This window comes from Polistes dominula, unplaced genomic scaffold (assembly GCF_049000335.1).
Source record: "Polistes dominula isolate Pdom_NZ unplaced genomic scaffold, Pdom_raw_medaka contig_26, whole genome shotgun sequence".
Taxonomy (NCBI): domain Eukaryota; kingdom Metazoa; phylum Arthropoda; class Insecta; order Hymenoptera; family Vespidae; genus Polistes; species Polistes dominula.
Genome location: NW_028300939.1, coordinates 1,602,424 through 1,628,774, shown reverse-complemented (window position 1 = coordinate 1,628,774; position 26,351 = coordinate 1,602,424). Strand labels below are relative to the sequence as shown.

Here is a 26,351-nt window from a genome sequence, read left to right as displayed (position 1 = left end):
TCAATACATTACATTAATATTATTATTATTATTGTTATTATTATTGTATTGGAAAAATAATAATCCAATTTTAAATGTTTGCAATAAGAACAAAAATATCTTAAAAGATCGTAGAGGAGGGGAGTCTAGGGAAGGGGGTAGGGGTTAGTAGATCGAATGAATGAGATCAAAATATTGAACGTATATTCCAGTGAGAGAAATAAGGGAATGGTTGAGGGTGAGATAGGGGGTGGGGGTTTTAATAGGGGTGGTATGCACGCGTCGACGGAAGAGTGCATTGTTTGAATTCCCTCTCATTTCGATTAATTAAGTGCTCTACCCTTTTTTTTTTTTTTATTTTCGTTTCGTACGAACGCCCTCGGGACACCCTTCGTGCCGGCAAGTTTCCTAGAGTGAAAGGTGTTTTGTTTGTCGGACTTTGCCCGCATTTCTGTCACCAACCTTCCTACTCCTTCTACCTTCTTTTTCTATTATGTTGATACTCGTACAAGAAAGAGAGAGAGAGAGAGAGAGAGAGAGAAAGAAATAAGGGGTAGTTTTGTTGAAATCGTTTCTAGGTATAATAACGTGCTCTTTCATTTAACCTTTCAAAATGCCACGATATTGGCATCATTATACTTTGTATATTGATTCAATTTTAATATGAGCATTTTCTATGCAGTCTATATATATATATATATATAATATAATAATTAAATATATTATTAACATACCAAATATGATTTTTTTTAGGTTATGTAGGTACAGTTTCCATACAAATTTAAATATATATATATATAAATATAATATATTATTGTAATAATTTATTTTATTACAAACTTAAACGATTACTAAAATTTTCCAAAATTATTTGAACAAATTACTTTGATATCTTTATAAATTTAAAAATTAATGAAATTAAATTAAAGATTATCTTTGTGCACGAATAACATCTTGTAAACAATTATGCATTATCTTAATTAATGTTTATCTAATATTTAATCATATTGAACCCTCCCATACTTCAAGTATCCTAACTATCTTCTAATTATATAATTAAATACATAAAATCCAAATAAAAGTAAGGTTATGTTCAATTGTTTCCCGCCATTTATTGAAATCTATGAATCAACAGATGGCACTGAACTTACATGTATCTTTTTCTTCACAAATCTTACAATAATGAAAGTATTTGAATAGAACAAATGTTCGAATACTTTTATGAATCACCTGAGTATACTATTATATTTGTTTTTGTTAAAATGTAATATCAAATCGATCGATCTATCGATCGATCTACACTCTCACGATTAGTATCTCTAATCCCTCTGTTAGCTCTCACGTTATAGCAAGCAAAGCTTAGAGGATAGAAGGAGGAACGTTAGTAAATGCATACTCGTGATAGCAAACAAGGGGGTTAGGCTAGGTGGATTTGCTGTATTATGATGGGTCTGTCTATCATTATGATATTACAGTTTGTTCTTAGAAAATGATCTGTGTTTCATTTATTTATTTATTTATATCATTAAAATTATATTCTTCATATCATCTTAGAAATCTCATTAATTTTGTATTAGGTTTGCTACTTATATAAAAAAACAACAAATCTTCAACATTACTCAACTGATTGTATTGAAATTTTCGATACAACGTTGCATTCGTATACAACTTAGCTAATTTATTTATAAAATAATTAATTAATTTCGAAAAAATCTATAAAATGATACATGTACATTCAGTGCCATCTGTTGGTCGTAGATTTCAATGAGTGTACGAAACATTTGAACATAACTAACATAATTTGACTCACACGAGCTACAGTAAAACGTAGAAGTGAGCACAGTTTGTATATATATACAGTTATATAGTTGTAAATAATTGTTGAAAACGATGAGAATGATATTTTCAATCGATAGAAAAATTCCATTAATTGTCTCATTCGTAATATCGACGAACACATTCCGGTTCGTTTGATAATATATCATTAACGATGGGGATAAGCATCGACGTGAAAGTGTTGCCATCGTTTGATACAACGTGGGGTGAAATAGGGTGGTGGATTGGGGTGAGGTGGGGGTTGGGAAGAGATTAATGATCCTCGAGTTTGAGTAATCACTGATGGCACAGTTGTCGAAGAACGAACAGAAAGAGTAGGAGGATGAGGAGGAGGAGGAGGATGAGCAAGTGAAGAAGGAAAATGACAAATGCTGAAAATGCATAAGCTGAAAATTAAACGAATAGTTTCGATTACTGACAAAAAGGAAAAAAGAATCCCTTAAATCAGAGAATATACAACGACTGTGTAATTAAAATTCGAAATAATTATAGCATCATCTATTAACTTTTTTAAACGTTAATTGCATTTTTATCGATTTCTTATCATCTTCTTCTTTTTTTTTCTACTTATTTTTGTTTGATTAAAATATCGTTTAAGCAAAAGGGAAAAAGGAAGAGAGAGAGAGAGAGAGAATAAAATAAAAGGAAGTATTAGGTTTTCCGGAAAGTTCGTGCTGATTTTCGATAGATGGCATGAAAGTGTTTTTGCTAAAAAAAAAAAACCTGAAAAGTTCTAACAGGCGAAATTTTACAGTTTTACTATATTATTATGTTTATTATTTATTATTGTAAATTATTTTATTATTTTTATAATTATTTATTTATATGATCAAACGAATATATTGGGTTGTACGGAAAGTTCCTGCTAATTATCAATAGATAACAATAAAGTATTTTTGCTAAAAAAAAACCTGAAAAGTTTTGGTAGCGCGCAATTTTCATGTTTTATTATAGTATTATATTTATTATTGTATATTATTTTATTATTTTTATAATTATATACATATTTATATAATTATTAATATATATATATATATATATATATATATATATATATATATATAGTTATATTAACTATTTAATAAATTTATAACAAAATAAGAAACTTAAATGGGATTGCATTTCAATCTTCCATCAAAATCGGCACGAACTTTACACATGACCTGGAGGTCGTCAAATTTAACGTGTACCACCCATGGCACACGTGGCATAGAACATCTTAAACATCTGTTTTTTCATTTTTTTTTTTTTTTTTAATTTAACCTTCGATTGAGAATCACTGTCCCTGAGGAGGTGGAGGTACGCGACGACGATGACGACGACCAGTTTCCACGACTTATTCACGACTTATTCACGACAGAAATAAATACTCAGTGAAAAGGGCTTGGGGGTCAGGGGAAAGGGTGGTAGATGGGTGGGTGGTTGAGTTGGTCTTCCTTTCACGGAAGAATATAATTGCCAGAAAAATAAACGATTACAAAGTCTGTTTGCTCGCGCCTGCCTGCCTGCCTGCCTGCCTGCCTGCCTACCTGCCATCATCCCCTTGCTTTTTCTACTTCTCTCTCTCTCTCTCTCGCACACCACCCACCAAGTCGTTCATTCGTTCGTAACACACACACACACACACACATACCCCCCGTTTTTTTCTTTTTCTTTCTCTCACCACTGAATATCTTTTTCCTCAACTGGCTTTTCTATCTCTTTTCAACATTCACAGTAGATTCTCTTTCTCATTCTGACCCAACCTCTTTAGTTAACTTCACTCTATCTGTCTCTCTCTTTTTCTCACACCCTTACTTTTTGGTACTCGTTCTTTCTCTACTCTACCCTTCTCTTCTCTTCTCTTCTCTTCTCTTCTCTTCTCTTCTCTTTCTTTCTCTTTCTCTCTTTCTAGGAAGACTTCGTGGAAAAGCTCACTCGACTCGCGGGTCAACGAATTCGCAATTACGATCTTTCACGTCGACGTGACTGTCCGTTCTCTTTCTCTTTCTCTCTTTCTTTCTTTCTTTATTTCTCTCTTTCTCTTTCTCTTTCTTTCAAGTTTAAAATCCTCCAAGTTTACCCTGCTTGCGAATCCTTTTTTTTTCTTCTTCTTCTTCTTCTTTTTTTTTTTACTTCCCCCTTTCATTCGCAAGCATCATATTCTTCATTTCCGATTCTTCATACGTTTTCTCTCTTTTACTTTCTTTCTAACTTACTTTGTCTCACTTTTTTTCTTTTTTTTTATCTTGAACTTGAGAAATCCTTCAAGTTTCATCAACCATCTTCGTCTTACCAATCTTCATAGTTCGCGTTTTCTTTCCTTTACAAACAACATATTCTTCTTTCGTCTTTTTTTTCCTTCTTCATGAATTTTAGATTTTTTTCTTTTCCTGTTATTTTTTTTTTTATTTTTAATTTTTATTTTTAATCTATTTCTTAACTTCTTGAAATCCTTCAAGTTAAGAAAAATCCTCCATTATTTTTCTTTTCTTCTTCTTCTTCTTCTTCTTTGTTTACATAAGAAAAAAAAAATCAGAGATCATATTCTTTCTTCTTTTTAATTTTCTTTCAATTCTACATACGTTTACTCTCTCTCTCTCTTTCTCTTTCTCTTTTTCTTTCTCTCTTTCTTTTTTTCAATTTTGTAATCCTTCAAGTTATCCCTTTTATAATCCAATTCCTTGTACCTTCGTTCGCAAACATCATTTTCCATTTTCCAAGGTACTGTCTTCTCATTTTATTTTTACGATTATTTCTTTTGTTTCTTCCTACTACTTTCGTCTGACCATTTTTACAATCATTTAAGATATGCCACTGACTACTTCTTTCTACTTCTTTCTAATCTCCTTTTCTACAATCTACTTTAAAAAATAAAAGAAAACAAAACAATATTTTCATACACATTTTTCAACCCTCATTCGTATTACTGTTGTCTGACCAATTTCACAATCATTTAAGATATGCCACTGACTACTTCTTTCTACTACTTTTTCTTCTTCTTTTCTCAGACTACTTCTCTTTTACAATCTACTTTAAAAAATAGAAGAAAAAAACAATATTTTCATACACGTTTTTCAACCCTCATTCGTATTACTGTTGTCTGACCAATTTCACAATCATTTGATATACCACTGACTACTTCTTTCTACTTCTTTTACTTCTTTTTACTTCTTCTTCTTTTTTTTTACAATCTACTTTATTTTTTAAAGTAAAAACAAATATTCTCACAAACGTTTTACAACCCTCATCCGCACTAACGTCGTCTGACCATTTTTACAATCATTTAAGATATGCCACTGACTACTTCTTTCTACTTCTTCTTCTTCTTCTTCTTCTTCTTCTTCTTCTTCTTTTCTCAATCTATTTCTATTTTACAATCTACATTAAAAAAATACAAACAAAAACAAATATTCTCACACAGATTTTCCAACCCTCATTCGCTTATGCAACTGGCAACCAACCCCCTCCCCTCATAACGACATTAGAAGTCTAGACGCGATACTTTTGAAGTAGATATATCTGAAAATCACGAGGAAGCACTTTTCTCGTCTCTTTGAACGACTCTACCAACAACCCGCCCTTATTCCGATTTACTCTGCACAGGACTTTCTCGTTGTACACACCTACACACACACACAAACATACATATACAAGCAGACAAACGTGAGAATGTTGCTTAGCATCCTACCTACTCTCTTGTTGAATATTCTCCTGCATCTTTGCGAATAAAGCTTCGTATTTTGGGTTAGGGAAGATGGGTGGGGATGATGGGTGTGGGGTGTGGGTGTGGGGGAGATCTACAAAAAGAAGAAGAAGAAAAAGAAAAGGAAAAGTAGAAAAGTAAAAAGGAAAAAATGAAAACAAGGAAAAGAGAGTAAAGGGCCGACAGGCGCTGAGAGGGGGAGAAGGGGGAAGGGGGAAGGGGGGAGGAAATACAGTACTTTCGTATTGTACATCGTAGTTTTTCCTTTCTGCGTCTCATCCTGCGTGCCACGACGCCTTCTCGTCGTCGTCGTCGTCGTCGTACGTGCGTGAGTGAATGAGCTGAAGGGGTGGGTTTGCGGGTGTTACGAGTTAGATAGGTGGGGAGGGGTTACATGAACTCCTTTAGCGTGAGCCTTGCCACGTCTTTGCTACACCCGCTAGAAAAACCATTGGCGTAAGATTCATTCTTTAACACGTTGAACATCACGCGAATTTTGGAACGGAAATTTTCGTCAGGCAGAAATGCGCTCAACATTTTGCAAAACACAAAAACCTTCAGTGTCAGACACAAATGTCTGACACGGCTTGAACGAGAAGTTTGGTGTCAGTCATTTTTGACTGACGTGGCACTCAAATTATCACAAATTATAATAAATCAAATGATTATCATTTATTTATGTGTTACATTGTATTATTATTATTATTATTATTATTGTAATCAATAAAATGAGAATTTATTAGAATTAAAAATAATTAATTGTAAAATAGGAAATTAGAAAAGTGTATGATAAAAGCAACCCTTAATGCTTACGCCAATGTACGAAACGTGCGCACCTACTGTCGTATACGAGCGTGTGTAGCTGAAGGAAAAGGGAGAGAAAAGGAGAAGGGTGAAGGGTAGTAGGTAGGAGAAAGAGTGTGTACTACGTTGGCTAACAAAGCGTTTGAAGGGCCCCGTTGCATTGTTTTTACGTTGCATTGTCATTGTCGTATTTCAAAGGCGTGCGTTCAAAAGAACCGTAAATCTATGACGTAGTAGTGTGCGCCACTGCAATCGCATTTTCTGCTTTTTTTTTTTGTTCTTCTTCTTCTCCTTCTTCTTTCCCTTCCCTTCGAATTCCGATATTACCGGTGTGTATTTTTAAGTGTAAGTAACGTGTATGAGTAACTAGTGTGTTAGATCTTTGTGTTTAGTGCATCAAACACAAAACCAATTTGTGTATCAACGATGGAAATAGAATTTTGACACCTCTGTTAGATTGGGCACAAGTTTGAAGAACAAAGAGAAAGGATAAATGGAAAAAAAGGATTTTGGAAATCAATTTGGAATCATCTTCTTCTTCTTAAACATGTTCACCCCGGATCGTACCACCGGTGACTCGCGTTAGACTGTCCCATCGGGTGGCGTGTACCACCGGTGGCCACCACCAGATTTTTTCATCGGACGTCACGTACCATTGGGTGGTCCACCTTGGTCCAGGTTTGAACAAACAAAAATCGCGTGCCACCAGATAAAGCGCACCATAGATTCGAGTGACGTCCCACAACGCAAACACTGAAAATCGGCTCCGGCGTGAACGTGTTAAGATAATAAAGTGTTAACACCTAACTTAACTTACTTATACATCTAAAAACATATAACATTTATACTTAAACAAATAATAAATTAAATTCAACACTTATTAATAATATCATTCGAACAAATGATAAAAAGATGATCCTAACACACATTCATTAATCTAATTATCAAACATCTTATATTTTAGTTTTTCTAATGTTTAATATCACTTATTTCTTACTGCAATGATTTGATTTATCTACCCAGTCAGATTAACGTGGAAAGTCCTTAATCCACTTAAACTAGGACTCGTTAATCTTCCTTTCGAAATAATGCAGAGTAATACAAAGTGTAATAATGCCTATCGACAATTTTTATCCGAAAAATTGTTCATCTCTAAATCCAATTAATTGTTTTATATAAATATATATATTTTTTTAATAATAATAATAATTTTATTTGTTAATACGCGTTGCCTCAAAATGACGACAATAATCTGATCTATAGTCTGATCTTATCTTTGTGTTTTTCTGTGCACGATCTTTGAAATGAAAAATATGCTGCAACCTTTTTAAAATGCACAAACTTATATACATAAAATACAGACATACCAATATTCAAACATCAAATATAATAATATGGAAAGTGTCAGGATGCACACATATCACGAATGAAATAACTCCAAACAATGCTGACACATTTGTATTTCATACGAGGAGTATAGAAACAACCATATGGGATGGTAATGCGTTCGTCGTACGAACTTTGGAAAAGTTTTCACAGTGAAAACGGTCAATGTTTAGTCAGACCGACTGCAAATTGACGCGTTAACAAACTGTACGTGTCAAATAAAAAGATGTGTAAACGTTTACTTCTTTCAATTTTTAATTTTTTTTTTTGAAATATAATATTGATCAATATTATTTTATAATATATTTAAAAAAAATGTAGAAAAATTTTGAACAATTATTTATTAATAATTAATCCTTAAAGTGCTACGAACGAAATATATGTGTTTAGTAAAAATTACTAACCTGATTGATTGTGTTTAAAACATATACGTGTTTGTTAATATTAATGTAAAATAATTTATTGTAATATTTATATTAATTAATTAAATTATATTAAGAAAGAGAAACAATAATTATTAAATATAATTATTTATTATAATTTATTATTAGATTTTAATAATAAATTTCTTTATAATAAATTATTATAAATTATTTTGTTTCTAAAAAAAAAAACCATTTTGTAAGTAAAAGTATTCTACATTCAAAAGATTAAATATAATTTTTTTCATTATTTTCTAAGGTGATTAAATAATTTTGAATATAAATTCATTCACATGAAACTATTACACGGTTTCAATTAATTTATCAAATTGTTTAACATTTCTTTTGAATTTAAAAAGATGATTTTAATTATATTAGAAAAGTATATAGATAGAAAAATATTTAATTTCATTCATAATAATAATAATAATAATAATAAAGTTAATTAAAATTTCAATTGACAATGTTACATTGAAATAAACTACAAAGAAAAAGTATAATCAAAATTGAATCTCTAATGGGAATGACATTATCGAATGAAAAAAAAAAAAAAAGAACGAAAGAAAATTATTCGATCTCGAATTTTTTTCCACACACACACACGTACACACACGTACACACACGTACACACACAGGTAACAATAATCAATAAACGGAGACTAGACTAGAAACTGAGTAATCTGATCAAATTACGCACAGCCTTTAATTTCCGATTGCTCGTCGTCATTTTCGATAAAACAAGCAAAATAAGGGGTGTGGGAGGGTGGTATGATGGTGTGTATGATTGGTCGTAATGGTGTGCATGCTAAATACATAAATCGAAATGTATGCAATACATACACACACGTGTTTATTAAAATATTATTAATAATGTAATAATAAATGTATTTGTGATAATAAAAATATGATATTTGTTGATGACTTCTTTAGAATGTCATGGGGGATGATGATTTGAAAAAAAAGCGAATGAAAATTCCATGGTAACGGAAACGAAATGATGAAACGCTTACAACGAGAGGAATTTATTTGAGTGGAAGGGGAATTGAGATATGTTAAAAAAAAAATAGCTTCTAGAGACACTACGTACATTTATATACCCCATAAAAAAAGAAACATGCATTGGCACATAGGTGGTGTGCGGTTTCTGTTCGGGACGATCGATAGAGAAAGAAAGAAAATAAAAAAAAAATATAAAAAATAAAAAAAGAAAGAAATAGTTATCGCGAGAATTTGGAATGATTCCAATCCGCGTGCCGACTACAACTACAATCAAAACTACAACTACAGTTACAAGTGCAAGTACACAACTACAAGGATGTTGTGAGAGAAAAACTCTCCTACTAAAAAGTCGCGATAGAGGTAAACCCAAAAGAGAAAAGAGAAGAAAAAAGAAAGATAGAAAGAGAAAGAAGTGGGGTGGGGTGGAAGAAGGAGTGGGGAAAAAGGGAGTGGGGAGAAACGTGAAGGAATTGGTGGAAATACTTTTTCGCTTATTGGACAATTTTTGACTGACGTATTGTCAATAGTGGGAGTTTTAAAAATCGGTGAGACGAAACAATTGGATCGAATCAACTAACGTTTTAAGATGAATATCCTGTATATCGACAAGCAAATCAATTGTCTATCAATTGGTGGTATTCAAAATGGCGAATCATTCATTAGTAAACGAAATGCGTTTGATCCCCTTTTTTTTATACCACTGTCTTAATCTCCAGTTAATTCTTTTGAGTATTGTCGAAGCAAAAAAAAAAGAAAAGAAAAGAATTTGGTTAAGATTGAAATACAATTTCCGAACAATCACTTCATAAAATTTCGCCTTTCCGAACTTTTCAGGTTTTTTTAGCAAAAACCAAAACTTTAATGTGCCATCTATCGAAAATCGGCACGAACTTTCCGGACAACCAAATAAATAAAATATTTATCAGAAAGGTACGTAAAAAAATCTACAAACTCATTAAAAAAAAAAAAATAAAAAATAAAAAGAAAAAGAGAAGAAGAAGCAAAATCTTTTCTTGCAGCTCTCGAACAAAATAAAATTACTAAACGACCAGTAGTAATAGGACTAATACTACTACTACTACTACTAGTAGTAGTAATACCAATACTAATAATAGTAATAGTAATACTACCCATAAGTTCTATGCAATACTATTTCTAAGCGATCTTGTACGTGAGACTCTAAAGTGGCTGACTTTTCGAACGCAGCTAAGCTTTTTAAATTCCATTTCCATCCTGACACGGATGGGAAGAGTCTAAAACTAGAAAACTCACGGCTATCTTTTCTATCGAACAACCTGAAATGAGAGTCAGAAGGAGATAGATAGATACATAGATAGATAGATAGATAGATAGAGAGATAAAATAAAAAAAATAAAAAATAGAAAAAGATAAAACCAGATAAAAAGACAGAAGGAGAAAGAGAGATGGATAGAAAGAGAGAGAGAGATAGAATGAGCCCTTTACACGGAACGAACCTTCCGTGCGTGTCCCTCGTAAATCGACGTCGATTTTTCGAACACGTAATCCCGGGATAGTCTCGTTGAATTACGCAATCTCTAATTTCCGGTAGGTACCCCTCCCCCCTAACCTTCCCCCAGATATAGAAGTAGTAGTACGTTTTAAAAGTAGAAAAGATAGACAGAGATAAATTGATAAAGTAAAAGAGAGAGTGAAAGAGAGAGAGAGTAGAAAAAGATAAAAAAGAAAAATAAAAATAAAAAAATAAAAAAAGAAAAAAGTAGTAAAGGATGAGATAGAGATGGAGATAAACGGAAGGACTATAAAAGAGTAAAAAAAAAAGAGAGAGAAAACGATTGGGGGTGGTGGAATGGGTGGTGGGATGATAGTGGGGAGTGGTGGATGTGACGAGGCAAGGCGAAATTGCAACTGTCGGATCTCACGTTTTATACGTGCGCACATCACCGACATTCACAAATACACACACACACACACACATATAAAGACATACATATATACGATAGAAATGTACACGCATGTATGAATGTAGATGTAACAGCTATTCCAGGACATCTCACCGTTCGTGTCTGGATAAGGGACTGTACTTCCTCTTGTGGATCGATCGACGGATTTTCGTTTTGAGGAAAGACAGAGATAGGTGTATAGAAATGAGAAAGAGAGATAGAGAGAGAGAGAGAGAGAGAGACAAGTATATAGAAATGAGTAAGAAAGAGAGGGATAGAATTGGTCGTCATCCTTACGTGTGTACCACGAATCGATCCTCTTTGGTTAAGCCTCGCTAAGGACACGTATTTCCACAACGAGTTTCTTCCCCACCCCCATCGCATTTCACCCTTCTCACCATCAACCCCACACCTTTCCTGTTCTCCTACTATTCGCGACTAAAGTGCAACTATTCGGTAGAAAGGTTGGTACCATTCTCAAACTGGCCGCGAAAGTCCATCTACTCGTTTCTCGTTCAACTCCTCTGGTTACTCGACTATCTTTCTTTCTCTTTCTATCTTTCTCTAACACTTCTGGTCAAAGAGTAGGACTGTATTAGTAGTAGTAATGATAGTAGTAATAGTAGTAGTAGAAATGTCGTTTGTAAGAAGGACTTTCGTTTAAAGTGCTTCAATTCTCTAACCAAAATTGGTTTCAAGAATTATATATTCGTTTTTTTTTTTATTTGCTTGTTTTAGTCAATAGGTTGGGTTGTTCTGAAAATTCGTTGCCGATTTTGACGTAAGATTAAAATGCAACCCATTTAAATTTTTTATTTCGTGATAATAATAAATGTAATAATAAATAAAATAATATAATAACTTTATAATTTCGTGCTACGAGAATTTTTCAGGTTTTTTAGCAAAACACAACTTTTCAGGTTTTTTAGCAGAAAAACTTTTTCAGGTTTTTTAGCAACAGAACTTGAATGCCATCTATCAAAAATCAGCACGAACTTTCCGGACAATCCAATAGATATTGGTTTGTAACAATATACTAATATATTATTATATAAAACAAATAAATAGAAACTAACTAATATGTAAATATATAAAAATGTAACATAGATTACGTTACATCTATTACTTTTTCATCGTCTGTGTGTATTTTTAACATAGAAAAAAAAGGAAAGAAAAATAAATTGGTATTTTGCAAAAGCATTCTTTTCATTTGCGTACACGCTTAATTAAAGTCATCGAATTGTTTCGTTGCGTTTCCTCGATTTTAACAAACCATTGAACCAAATCCTGATCTGGTTGAGATCGATAGCCCAACAACAACGTATATTTGCGTGAAGGTTTAGCATTCTCTCTTCTCTCTTTGTTATATATATATATATATATATATATATATATATATATATATATATATATATATATATTATTACGTTTATTTGAATATAATACAATAGACATAACTAGATTGAATTCTCTTAGAATAACGAGCTCATAATTCTCAACCGATATTGTTCACACGATCATTAAGAGAAACCTATAATAATATTATCGAAAAACCACACTAAAAAAGTAGTAAAAAAAAGGAAAATCGAATGAAATGATTATCGATTTCCAATAGGCTGATTCATTACAATCAAATTAATAATAATAATAATAGTATTGTTATTATATTAGTTTATTTTATCATAATATTAAATTTAGTTAAATAATCATTTTATTTTTTAATGGGTGTGGTATTATTATTAATTATAATAATATAATTATATTTATTAATTAATAATTATAACTTACTATATATTAGGAAAAAAAGTCTGAAAAGTTCGTGCCGATTTTCGATAGATGGCATTAAAATTCTTTTGCTAAAAAAACCTGAAAAAGTTCTGTTGCTAAGAAACCTGAAAAGTTTCCTTTTGCTAAAAAAAAAACCTGAAAAGTTGTGTTGTTTTTATAATTATACAATAATAATAATAATAATAATAATAATAATAATAATAATAATTAATTTTATATTATATTTTTATGTTATATATTAATTTTAAAAATAATAAATTTTAATTAAATAATAATAATAATAATTTCTTTAATTTTGCTTTTGCGTTTAATTTTCAAACAAATTTTAATTTAATATTATTTTTTTTTTTTTTCATTTTACAAAAGGTTTCCTCTCTCGTCTTCTTAGATAACCCGAGCGTTTTATGAAAATAAAAAAAAATAAAAATAAAAAATGCAAAAAAGCTCTCGTCTTTGAATTTTATTAAAATAGACGAATAGTTGGATGCACAGTAGCTATCCAATCTCGTTGGATCGATACCTGACAGAGATATGTATATTTGAACATGTCTGACACTCACTACTGTTACTACTACTACTCCTACTACTACTACTACTACTATTACTACTACTACTACTACTATTTGCCATATCTAAACCACGTGTTCTTTGGGTATAATGGAACGTTCCTGAAAATCCGTAGCTCTCGTTTGAAAACCGTCAGCAGGATACATACACACCCATAGTCTAGGATCACACATAGATTTTTAATGCAACTATACTTCATTTAAAATGGCACCCTAACTCCTAATCGTTTTACGATATATAACAACTCGTTTAAAATAGAATTTCAAATAATTTTCTTCAACAAATGCCATTAACAGGGGGAACAACATCGATCATTATCATCAATGAAATTCATTGTATTATTGGGTTGTTCGAAAAGTTCGTGCCAATTTTCGTTAGATGGCATTAGAATTCTTTTGCTGAAAAAACCTGAAAAGTTTATTTTTGCTGAAAAAACCTGAAAAGTTCTGGAAACACGTAATTTTAAAGTTATTATATTTATTATTATACTTATTATTTATTATTATATATTATTATTTTTTTTATTATATAATAAATATATAATAAAATAAAAAACCTTAAATGTGTTGCATTTCAATCTTCCGTCAAAATCGGCATGAACTTTCAAGACAACCACCCAATATTTCTTAAACTTATCTAAACAAAATATTTCATAGATGTCTCTAATGTTACAATTGTTTGTTACTTTGTTCATGTTTTTTGATTTATTTTTCAATCGATGGTATATAAATTCTTAGATTTTCCTTGATCCCGAGAAATCGATGACGTCACATCGGTCATTAGTTAGTTTCGAACTAATAACATATTGAGTTCACGATCTCTACTCGTCGTTCATCCTAAACTCTCCAAGTGTAATAGTAATAGTAGTAGTAGTAGTAATAGTAGTAGTAGTGATAGTAGATTCGTGTTTGGTGACGTCAAAGTATGTACTCTCATTCATCTTCATCTTTCTATCTTGAAAAGATACCAGCTTACTAATACATTTCAAAAAATGGAATAAGAAAATATTACACTTGCTATTCTATTAGATATATATATATCAATTTGTAATACAGTGTAATACAGTGCCATCTATTGGAAATTTACAGAACTTAGAGACTTTAATCAATTTTTTAAATAAGCGATTAAAAATATCCCAATTATATTCTAAGTTGAACTAAAACAATATTTCATTATTATCTTAAGTATTGAACTTCATTGCAGAGACCAACAACGAAGTGTGAGTGACACTGAATTTGTATATATATATATATATATATATACAAAGATATTGAAGAAGAAAAGGTGAAAGTAGAGAAGGGAGAATGGTTGAAATATGCATCACTCGTTAGGGGGATTGGTTAGGTAGATAAGAAGGTAGAATAGGTGAGTAGGGGTCTGGGGTGGGTTGGATAGGTGCGTACTTGGTTCTCACCTTCGTTGAGAAATTGCAATTCTACGTTGCAACCTGGATTACGAGCTTTAGACGTTACTGTTAACAAGCTTCCAAACGATAAGTGGAAAACGAGGGGAAAGAGGAATGAATAGTAGTCTCGTTTGATGGTTGTGATGATAGTGGTGCTTGTGGTTCTGGTGATGGTAATGGTGATGGTTGTCTTTCGTAATCGTTCTAAGGTAGATTATTGTTATTGTTGTTGTTGTTGTTGTTGTTGTTATAATAGTTACCAACAAATATGAAATAAATAAATCAAAAGTGAAATGAAAAATAAGAAATGCAAAAGATGAGAAAAGAAGAAAAAGAGTTGATAGGGGTGAATGGGGATGAATGGGGTGAAAGAAGAAGAGTAATAAAAGAGACGAAGTATTATTTTAAATTCAAAAAAAAAATATAATCGACAAGAAGTTTCTCTGTCAATTAAAAAAAAGTCTATTCGTTGGAATCGAGAAGGAATGTAAGAAGAACAAAGATGACAAAGTAAAAAAAAAAGAAAGTATAAGGGGTTACAAGAAGTATAAGATAAAGATATAGATAAAACAAGAAAGAAAAAGATGAATAAACCTGAAAGAGAGGAGATATCGTGATAGATACGACGACGTTTGATAAGAAAAAAAAAACGAGAGAGAAAGGTAAAAAAGAAAATGTAAAGATCGTTGAAGAGAAGGTGAAAGGGAGTGGTAGGAATAGGAAAAGGTGCTGATACTGGTGATGCTGGTAATGGTAGTGGTGATGCTGGTAATGGTAGTGGTGTTTGGTGATGGTGGAAGTAAAGAAATGGGAAGTAAGTGAAATTCTTTTTATACGAATTCCAATATTCCTGTCTCTCCTTTGTGACGTCGTTTCGTCTCCATGCGTATTCATTCATTCCTCTTTTCTCGATCAGAGAAGAGAGAAACGATCATTTCCTTTTTCCTTTTCCTTTTCCTTTTCCTTCCTTCCTTCCTTCCTTCCTTTCTTAATTTCTTTTGAAATGAAGAGAAGATAAACGTAAGATAAAAAAAAAAAAAATGAATAAGAACAAAAATCATTAAAAAAAAAAAAAAAAAAAAAAATGTCATAAGACAGAAAAATTGTTCGAAGCTCTCGAAGCTTTTTTTTTTTTTCTTTCTTAGCACAATTTTCTGTATCTGTTTCCAAAATCTGTATTCAAAATCTGTATAGATTTGTTTATGAGAACATTCATCGACTTATATATATATATATATATACTTACGAATTCAATACGTCATTATCAGATCTATCATCATTTGTGTCATGACATTTATAGAAAATTTATTCTTAATACAATCATATTTTCCTATAATAGTATTTCTGATTATTTTTCTCAACCCCTACCCCTTCCATTTCTTCTTCCGATTTCCACTTCATCCCCTGTTCACTCTTTTTATCAGACTACTGTGTTCTTCAGAATCATTTCTTCCAATCGTAAAATCGTTTTACTTCTTCTATCTTTTTCATGCTATATATATATATGTATGTGTATGTGTGTGTATGTGTGTGTGGGGGTGGGGGTGGGGGTGGGTGAAGGGTGAGGGTTCTTCATCGTCATAAAATCGTTGGTACCGTGTCAAATCGTATTTTAAGCTGCGACTATGAACGGGACGAGTCTGACTAAATAATTCATCCAATGAATTATTACCATGGCTTGTGGTAGATAGTTATATATATATATATAACTAACGAAAATCGATCCAGCCAATCGTCTTGCATTTCTAAAAGCGTACCCTCGTACCCTCCAACAACCCCTACTAAGCGGATCGAATCCTCTTAACGTTTGTAAACCACGAACTTTTTATAATCTTCTAATAGTTTCACAAATCTTTATTCTTATTAGATAAAATATTCTATTATCTTTTTTTTTATCTTTTGTTTTTATTATATTTTTTTTTTAAATTAATTAATTCAATTTCTTTTATTAGTTCAACATTTTATTAGCTTTCGTTTTATTTCTACTTCTTCTTCTATTTGTTTGTTTGTTTGTTTGTTTGTTTGTTTATTAATTATTTCTGATAGAAATATTTCTTGTGTTTAGATAACAAATATATAATTTAGATAACAATTATTAATTATTAAATACAAAGAAGCTAATAATTAATTGATTTATTTAATAAAAAAAAAAATCTTGTGGTTCAATAGTTTTTTTTTTTTTTAAATTTGAAAAGAAAAATATTTGAGAAATAAAATGAATGATGAAGGCCAAATAAAATTAAAAAATTCGATAATTTTACAATAATAATAATAATAAGAAGAATAAGAATAATTGTTTGGTTAAATTCTAAATAACTAAAAAAAATTAGAATAACATTTCTTGGATTAATCAACAAACAAACAAACAAACAAACAAACAAACAAAGAACGGAATAATATCTAAAATGTCTTTCTAATCCTCTAACTAACAACCCACGTGAGCTACGTGACCTGATAAAGCTTTTTCCTAGTAACATCAGTTAACGAAAGTAACTAGCACCCACCCAAATTACCGAATGACAATTACTCCTATAACATTTGGACTTTAATTTCATGCAAATCCTTGCCAGTGTGATAAAGACCGACAAGAAATAAAGTAATAGGGAAAGATTGTTACCTATTCTAACCTAATTCCACTTTCAACCCTTCTCACCCTCTCAATTATCCAATTATTTAAACCTCAAACTATGAAATTTTGATCTAACACAAAGAAAATAAAACAACAAACAATCAAAAAGAAACAGAAGAAGAAGTCTAATTATAAATATGTGTAAGTGTTTGATCTAATTCTTTTTTTTACATACATATTTTTAAATATAAAAATTCGATATTCAAATGTTTGTCCATTGATAACATTGAAATTATTTAACCGATCTTAATGAAATTTCTATTGATTTTGTGCAATATACTTCAACTTAGAATATAGGATAATTTTTATCGCTATTATTATTATTATTATTTTTTTATTGCAAATTTAAGAAATTATTGTGAGGTAATCTAAGTGCTAATCTCTCTAAGTGCTTGTAAGTTTTCAATAGGTGGCACTGTATTACAGTTCAATTATTTCACCTTTTGTTTGTTTTTCAGGTCTACATTATAACACATAAGTTCAATCATATTATATGTAAATCTGAAAAACAAAACCTTATGTTATATTTACTGTTATACTCTTTACTAAATAATTTAGAATTATATTAAATCAACATTTTATAAAAAAAAAAAAGAAGAAAAAAACCACAGCACAACACACGTGTCTTTGTCGTCGTAGATTATTATTTATCTTTTTTTTTGTTTTTTTTTTTATCTCGATATTATTATACTTTGCTCTAACTTTATCCTCTCTCATCTGTCGTTCGATTCTCACAAGTCTATCCGATGCTATCTTTTTCAACAAAATTTAAAGAAATATCTTCTTCTTCTTCTTCTTCTTCTTCTTCTTCTTTATCCCTCTCCCATTACTCCATCCCCATTCCCATTCTCATACCCCTAAGGTATTTCAACGTTTCTCTACGCGAATAAAACGGTTCTTAAATCAATGTTTGTCGAAGCATGAGACGTGAAAAAAGAAAGGAAAAGAAAAAGATTAAAAAAAAAGTAAAAAGAAAATGGTTTGGTTGAAGGATAGATAATAGAGTAAAAAAGAACAAGTACAAAGAAAAATAAAAAAAGCAGAATACGTCGAACGTATTGATATTGCAAATTGCAAAGAATATTATTACATCTCGATCCTCATTTCTCATTCAATTTCTTTTTATCGTAAAATGATGACCAACGATGATGATGATGATGATGATGATGATGAAGAGAGATAACAATAATAATAAAAATAATAAAAATTATAATATTGAATTCAATTGAAGATTATAATTAAAATATTCCATCCTCTCTATCTCTGAAACGTTTAATAATCTTCAATAAAACGAAAAAGTAATTCAATTTAAAACAAAAAAATTAAATAAAATAAAATATGAACAAAAAATAATAAAATTATTGATTATAAATTTAGATTAGAAATATTGATTTTATTGTACAGAAAGTTCATGCCGATTTTCGATAGATGGCATTAAAATTCTTTTGCTAAAAAAAAAAAACCTGAAAAGTTTCCTATTGCTAAAAAAAAAACCTGAAAAGTTGTGGAAGCGCGAAATTTTAAAATTATTTTATTATTATTATATTTATTATTGTATGTATTTATTTATTTTATATATATATATTATTATATTACTTTTATAATTATATATAATAAAACAAATATATATATTGGGTTGTGTCCGGAAAGTTCGTGCTGATTTTCGATAGATGGCACATTAAAGCTTTTTTTTAGCTAAAAAACCTGAAAAGTTTTAAAAGGCGAAATTTTTCAAGTTAATATATTATTATATTTATTTCTTATTATTATATTTTATTGTATTATTATTATATATTGTTTATAATAAATATATAACAAAATAAAAAAAAATAAAAATTGGTTGCATTTCAATCTTCCGTCAAAATCGACACGAACTTTCAGGACAACCCAATAAAAACGCGTTCATCCAATAAACTAGCAAATGAATGAAATCTCAAAATGAATGACAGAAACAGTGAGATTTAAAGAAAGGGACAGATAGACCCACAGACAGACCCACAGATGGACAGACACAGAGACAGACAGACCCACAAATAGAAAGACACAGAGAGAGAAAGAGACAGACAGACAGATAAAGGGATAGGGATAATTCTCGCTTTCGTGGGCATTTAATCTTCCATGTGAGGTGATGGTAGTGGAGGGGGAGGAGGGGTAGGAGGAGGGGTAGGAGAAGGGGAAGGGGGGGGACCATTCCGTCAAATCGATGTGAAATTTGGGTCGAATTCGGCTTAGCGGAATTGATTTCCTACGGTTTCTCGGTTATGAACAATGTGTACCGTGTATGCTGGACGAGGGGAGGGGTTGAAGAGAGATTGAAGAGGGGTTGAAGAGGGGTTTAAGGGGAAGGGGAGGAGTAGTCAGTGTTTAGATCGGATTTACGAAACAGGTCGTTTCGCTCCCTTGCGTTTGCTGAAAGACCAACTCTCGAATCTAGCAACGAAGTCGACCGAATTAAACCGACACTACCCATTCCAACCCTTCTTCCCTACCCTTACTTTCCTTTACACTACTATGTTTATCTATGTGTATATACCTTGCTTATAACACTACCGTTACTATTTACCACCTGCACTAATACTAACAACAGTACCATCATCGTAGTCTTCTTTATTTTTTTTTTTTTTTTTTGTAGGGAGAACACATCGTCTTTTTCTTTTAAAACCCCACGGGAAAGTGAGGATGAATCTTTGAATTCTTTTCTTTTGGTTTTTTTATGAAAAGAAAATGAAGAAGATGATGATGATGATGATAATGATGATGATAATGATGATGAAAAAATATATAAAAGTTATTATTATAAGATAATTATTATAATTATAAATTAAAAATATTATATAAGAATAAATATATGAAATAAAAATACTATATAAAATTAAATTTATAAAATAAAAATATATAAAATTAAAAATACTATATAAAAATAAATATATAAATTAAAAATACTATATAAAAATAAATATATATAATATAAAAATACATAAAATAAAAATATATAATATAAAATTAAAAATATGTATAAAAAAAAATATATAATAATAAAATCATTATCATCGTTTTGTATTATTTGTTCATATTACTTCATCTTAGACAAAAATGTTTTAACAAAACAAAAAAAAGAAAAAAAACACCATAAAAGTTTATCGAACGTTCAATTAAATATCATCATTATCATCATTATTATCATCATAAAAAAAAATCTTTGAAACTGTTTAAAAATGATCTTTTTTTTTATTTTTTATTTCTTTATTATTAAAAATCTTTTAAACATTTCCCTCAACAAACCGAACAAGAAGACAAAACTGTATTTCACTGATCGTCGAATTTCAAAGAGACTACGACTATGACTACAGAGGGTTGGTTGCTAAAGGGGTGAAGGGAATAGAGTTAAGCGTGTAAAAGCTATCACCCGTTCGTTCATTGTGTTTTACCCCTTTTTCCCAACCCCCTTTCTCAACCCTAAACTCACTCTCGTCGTGTAACTTTTTTTTCATTTTTTGTTTCAAGTTTTTCCCCCCTCAGAAGGAAGGAAGGAAGGAAGGAATTTTTTTACCAACTACCCACCCCTTTTCACCTTCTTCTTCTTCTTCTTCTTCTTCTTCTTCTTCTTCATCAGTTTTATTTCTTTTTAATTTCTTTTTTTTTTTATTTTCTTCTTTTTTTCTATTGCACCTAAAGCAATGAAAAAAAAAAAAAAAAACAGCGAGGGTGAATTGAAACCAAAAAACAAAACAAAAAAAAATTTGTAAAACAAAGCACACACAAAAAAAGAAGAAAAGAGAAAAAAAAATATTAAAACACCCTCACAGAAAGAGAAAGAGAGAAAGAAACAACAATAGATACGGTAAAAGATATAAAAAGATAAAAAGATAAAAAGATAGAAAGATAGAAAGAAAGAGAAAGAGAAAACAATATAAAAATGACTGAATGGTTGAGGAATGGGGGGAAGGTGTGAGGATATTCTCTCTGTCTCTCTCTCTCTCTCTCTCTCTCTTTCTCTCTCTCTCTGAATTTTTCTCTCTGTTTCTCTTTTAAAAAGCTTTAACATAAATTTTAATGGAAACTGAAATCTACGTCGAACCTTAACAGGGGGTAAAAATATATCTCAACGTGCACGCGTCCGTGAAATTTAAATCCCTGATTTTTAAGCGGGTTACGCGAATGAAATATTCCCTTCTACCCGTTTTTTTCTTTTTCTTTTGCTTTCCTTTTTTTTTCCAAACCCTTTCCTTTCTTCCCTCTCTCCTCTCTCTCTCTCTCTCTCTCTCTCTCTTTCTCTCTCTTCCTTTCACTCCTTTCCTTTACTTTCTTTTTCGTTCGTTTAATCGTTTTATATTTTTATGCTTTTTCATTTTCTTTTTCTTATCGTTTGTATTCCTTTTTTTTATTCTTATTATTATTTACATTCTTTACACGTTTAAGTTAGGAAAATTGCACCCTCCCAACACCCTCTTACCCTTCCTTTTTTTGATTTACAACCCCTTTGGTGATAAGAAATGAAATAAAAAAAAGACAAAATAAATAAATGAAAATATTAAAATAGAAGAAAAAAAAATATACAAATAGCAATACACCCCCTATCCACCCCTACCTTTTTTTGGTCTACGAACCCCTTTCGTGGTAAGAAATAAAAAAAAAGAAATATTAAATAAATGAAAATATTCAAATAGAAAATATTCGTCGAATGAGCTTTTTAGTTCGTCGTACTTTTCCTTTTTCTTTTCATTTTTCCCCCACCCTTTCTTCCTCACCCTTTATGTATATATATATATATATATGTGTGTGTGTGTATATATATATATATATGTGTAAAGGAAAGGATTCTCAGTGAAAAATTTTCACGAACGGTTTCTAAACGATCTCGTTAAGTAAAGGTGTGCCACGTGCGAATGACCCCCGGGGCAAGAAAGACCCTTGACCTCACCCAGCCTACCACCAGCACCCCTACCACTACCACCATTCCACCCTTAACTAACCTATACATACACACACACATTTATATATATATATACATAGCTTCGTAAGGTTAGTCAAAGTATGTGAATTGTCAGTATGTATGACATATCTATATATATTTCTATAAAAAGTCACACACAACGAAAATGAGGGTTAAGGGTTAAGGGTTAAGGGTTGAGAGTTTGAGGGTTGAGAGAGGGAGAAAGAAGAAGAACAAAAAGTTGTAGAAGGAAAAGAAAACGTAACTTGGACGAGATTGTAGTATCGTTGGAGAAAGTAACTTTACATTTGCTATACGAGATTACACACACACACATACACTAAAAACACATATGCACATGCACATGCACATATTTACAACGTTTACGTCCTCTTTCTGTTCTTCTTCCTCCTCCTCCTCCTCTTCCTCCTCCTCCTCCTCCTCTTACACCCTTTTGTGAGTTTTTCTTCTCTTTGACAAGTAAAAAAGGAAACATGAAAGTTAAAAGTAAAAAAAAAAAAAAAAAATTGTTAAAGGGTAAAAGGGAGAAAAGAAAATATACGGTTAGCATCGTTAAAACGTATAAAGTATAACCTATACTTATACATACACACACACATATATATATATACTCCCGGTTTTATACGGTGTCTTCTTTTACTTGTATTTTCTATGCATATTTACAGTCTCTCCTTTATTTTGTTTCTTACTTTGATAGTTTATTCTTTCTCTCGAAGTTTGTTTTCTCTCTTTTTGTTTAAACAAATGGAAGATTAAAAAATAAAATTTGTTTTATTTTGCAAGGTATTTTCTTTAGGAACCTATCTCAACCATTTAATAAGTTAATAATGTTCAATTAAAGTAATAAAATTATATTAACTGTGATACTCCATTTTGAAAGTGAGCAGAACTACCGCTGTGTGTCGCTAGTATCGACCGATGTTGGAATTCATTCTTTCTTTCTTTTTGTTTAAACAAATTGAAAATTAAAACAAAAATTTGTTTTATCTGGCAAGGTATTTTGTTTAGGAACCTATTTCTACCGTTTAATAAATTAATAATGTTCAATTAAAGTAATAAAATTAAGTTAACTATGATACTCCATTTTGAAAGTGTGCAGAACTATCGCTGTGTGTCGCTACAATCGACCGATTACGAGTTTTGAGGTTTCAATTGCTTATTTTGAGTATAAAATGAATTTGAAATAAACAAAATAATAATAATTTACAAATTTTGAAACTCTTCTGACTCATTTTGAATTTTGAGAATATTTTTGAGAATAAAACAAATTAAAAATAAACCAAAAAAATTCATTTACAAATCTTGAAACTCTTCTAACTCATTTTGAAATTGAAGAATACGTTTTGTTTTGAATAAAAATGATAATTCGTTAAATAACAAATAATGGTTACTTTTTACGCATGACGAGTATACTCGTAGAACTCAGTTAACTTGTTAAAGGCTTAACTATATCTATTTGTATCTAACTTTTCAATTATTATTTTAATTTTGATTTTGATTTTGCAGCAGTCTCGTGGAGCATCCTCGGAATTGTCCTCAGTCAGCAAGGTCCGGAATTCGTTCTCGAGCCACCAAGCACATTAGTTTTTTCCAATACAACTGGTTCACAATTGAGTTGTTCAGCACACGGGAGTCCAACACCTCACGTTACCTGGATAACTAGTCCTGATCAAAGATCGGTTTCAGCGGTTCCCGGATTGAGGTAAGGAAAATAACATCAATTTCGTTTTAAAATTCGAATTGATTTTTGTAACTTTAGTTTTTATTGATTTTAATTTATTATATCAATTTTTATTATTCAAATTAAATATTTAACATTAATATATTTTAATTTATAATAATTTATTTTATTTTTATATTAATAATTTAAATTAAAATATAATTATCGAATTTACAAATAAATAGTTTTAAATACTTCATTGATAAAATAAGTTTATCTCAGCTTATTACAAATAAAAAAAAAAAATGAAAAACCTACAAATATTATTTTCAATTTTTCTTTTATTTCACATTGCGTTTTTTAATAATCCAACATGAACGCGCGGAATTATTATTTCTTTTATTATGTATTTTTTTATTTTTTTTAAATCCTTTCAACAACGTTACCATAAAATAAAATAGTAATAAAAAAAAACAACAACAATCCCAAATTTTTGTTTCACTCAATGATTAATTCCATTTTTATTATTTTTAGATAATAATTCCCTCCGTTGTTTTTACTCTGTTTTTTTTTTTTTATTTTTATTTGTAATTTGGGGTATTATATTTTTTACCATTGTGTATCGTACGCATATTCCACCCCCATTTCTACCCACCCCCCCCCTCCATTATCATCTACTAACGCGAACGAGGGATAACCAAAATGCAGGGAATCAAATAAATGAAAATTATTGGCTTGAGATTTATGCTTGCATGGAATGATGGAAAAGTGGTTGGGTTGGGGAAGACAAAAATAGGATTTACGCTAAACGAGCTTTAATCATCAACAACAACAACAACAACAATAATAATAATAATAAAAAAATATCGTAAAAAAATAAAAAGAAATTCTCGGAGATTTTGCTGTAATCTTCAGAGTCTTCGTGTATTTCAAATTTTACGAAAGCAACATCATCCCCATAAGTAAATCCTTTAGGAATATTTCCGAGTGTCCGGTTTACTCGAGAAAAAAAAAAAGAAAAAGAAAAAAAGATAAAGAGAGAGAGAGAGATAGAGAGACGGAGCCATAAAATGCTGGTTTTTTCCGTTGGAAAAAATTCGATTCGAAATTTACAACGGGCGCACTTTGCCGCAACCGGTTTCTACCTCACCTAAGCGGATCAGAGTACCAAACGGATTTGAAACTTCCTCGTGACGACCTAAATTGCACGAGCTTTCCTGTCCCGAGCAAACGATCGATTCTAATTTTTTCTTTTTTTTTTTTTTTTTGTTCCATTTCTATTTCTGTCTCTTGAAAAATATATTTCTTTGCACTATGTTAATATTTTTTGTATTTTATTACTAAAATTCTAAACCGTCCACTCGCTGATGTAGATTTCTTATAAAATGTTAATTTCAAATATAATTTTAAATTATTTAATAAACATATGATTAATTATGGTTAATGTAAATCTAAAGAGAAAAACGTAAAATGATTAAATTGTAATACAGTGCCATCTATTTGAAAATTACGATACTGGTCAATATGCACTAGTAATTTCTGGGACTTTAAATTGATCATAAAACAACATGATGTTTTTTTATATATATAATATATAATATATAAATAAAGATGGGGACAAAATAATACCACAATTAGAATGGAATCATATAAAAAAAAAATAAAAAAAAATATTTAAAAAAAAATAGAAAAAGTAAGGTTAGTTGTTATGTCACATGTCAATCTGAAAAACCAAATAACCTGAATATATCTAATAATTGAATTAAAAGATTCGACATCATCTATCGACAATTTACAGTACCTCAAGACTGAGATAACCCCTCTAAATAATTAAATCTTTATATTAGCGATAAAAAAAAAAAAATATAAAATAAACGCGAGATCGTTAAAATTGCGATAAAAAATACAAAATAAACGCGATAAAATTAATCCTATATTCTAAGTTGAAGTATATGACACAAAATAAAAAAAAATTTCGTTAAAATCGATTGTGCAGTTTCAAAGTTATTGATGGACAAACATTCTTACACACTGAATTTTTCTATATAAAAATATATATTATTCAATTTTAATAAATTGCGATTATATTTTTGATAAACTTTCAATAAACTCAGTAGTATAAATAATTACATACGATATCTTTCGAACGAGAAATGAATCGTAAAAGAGAGAGAGAGAGAAAAAGAGAGAGAGAGATAGAGAGAGATAGAGAGAGAGAAAGATAGAAGATTTCTTGTCGGAAATTCAACGAAGTAATGTCCGGCAATAGCAACGACCACATTTGAGGAAACTATTTCCTCTCGTTAATCGAAATG

The 26,351-nt window shown here is 30.4% G+C and overlaps 1 protein-coding gene and 1 long non-coding RNA gene across 19 annotated transcripts in view; one reads left to right on the top strand and one right to left on the bottom strand.

Annotated features, from left to right (window-relative positions):
- The window catches only part of LOC149032870 (uncharacterized), a 91,332-nt gene that overhangs the window by 16,623 nt on the left and 48,358 nt on the right, over positions 1-26,351 (bottom strand). The gene's annotated exons all lie outside the window — the stretch shown is intronic.
- The window catches only part of Dscam3 (Down syndrome cell adhesion molecule 3), a 172,335-nt gene that overhangs the window by 103,784 nt on the left and 42,200 nt on the right, over positions 1-26,351 (top strand). For all 18 annotated transcript variants that reach the window (XM_089171605.1, XM_089171604.1, XM_089171606.1 and 15 more), the window contains one exon: positions 23,883-24,078. In XM_089171605.1, the coding sequence (XP_089027731.1) occupies positions 23,883-24,078 (196 nt within the window). The remainder of the gene's footprint in view (positions 1-23,882; positions 24,079-26,351) is intronic.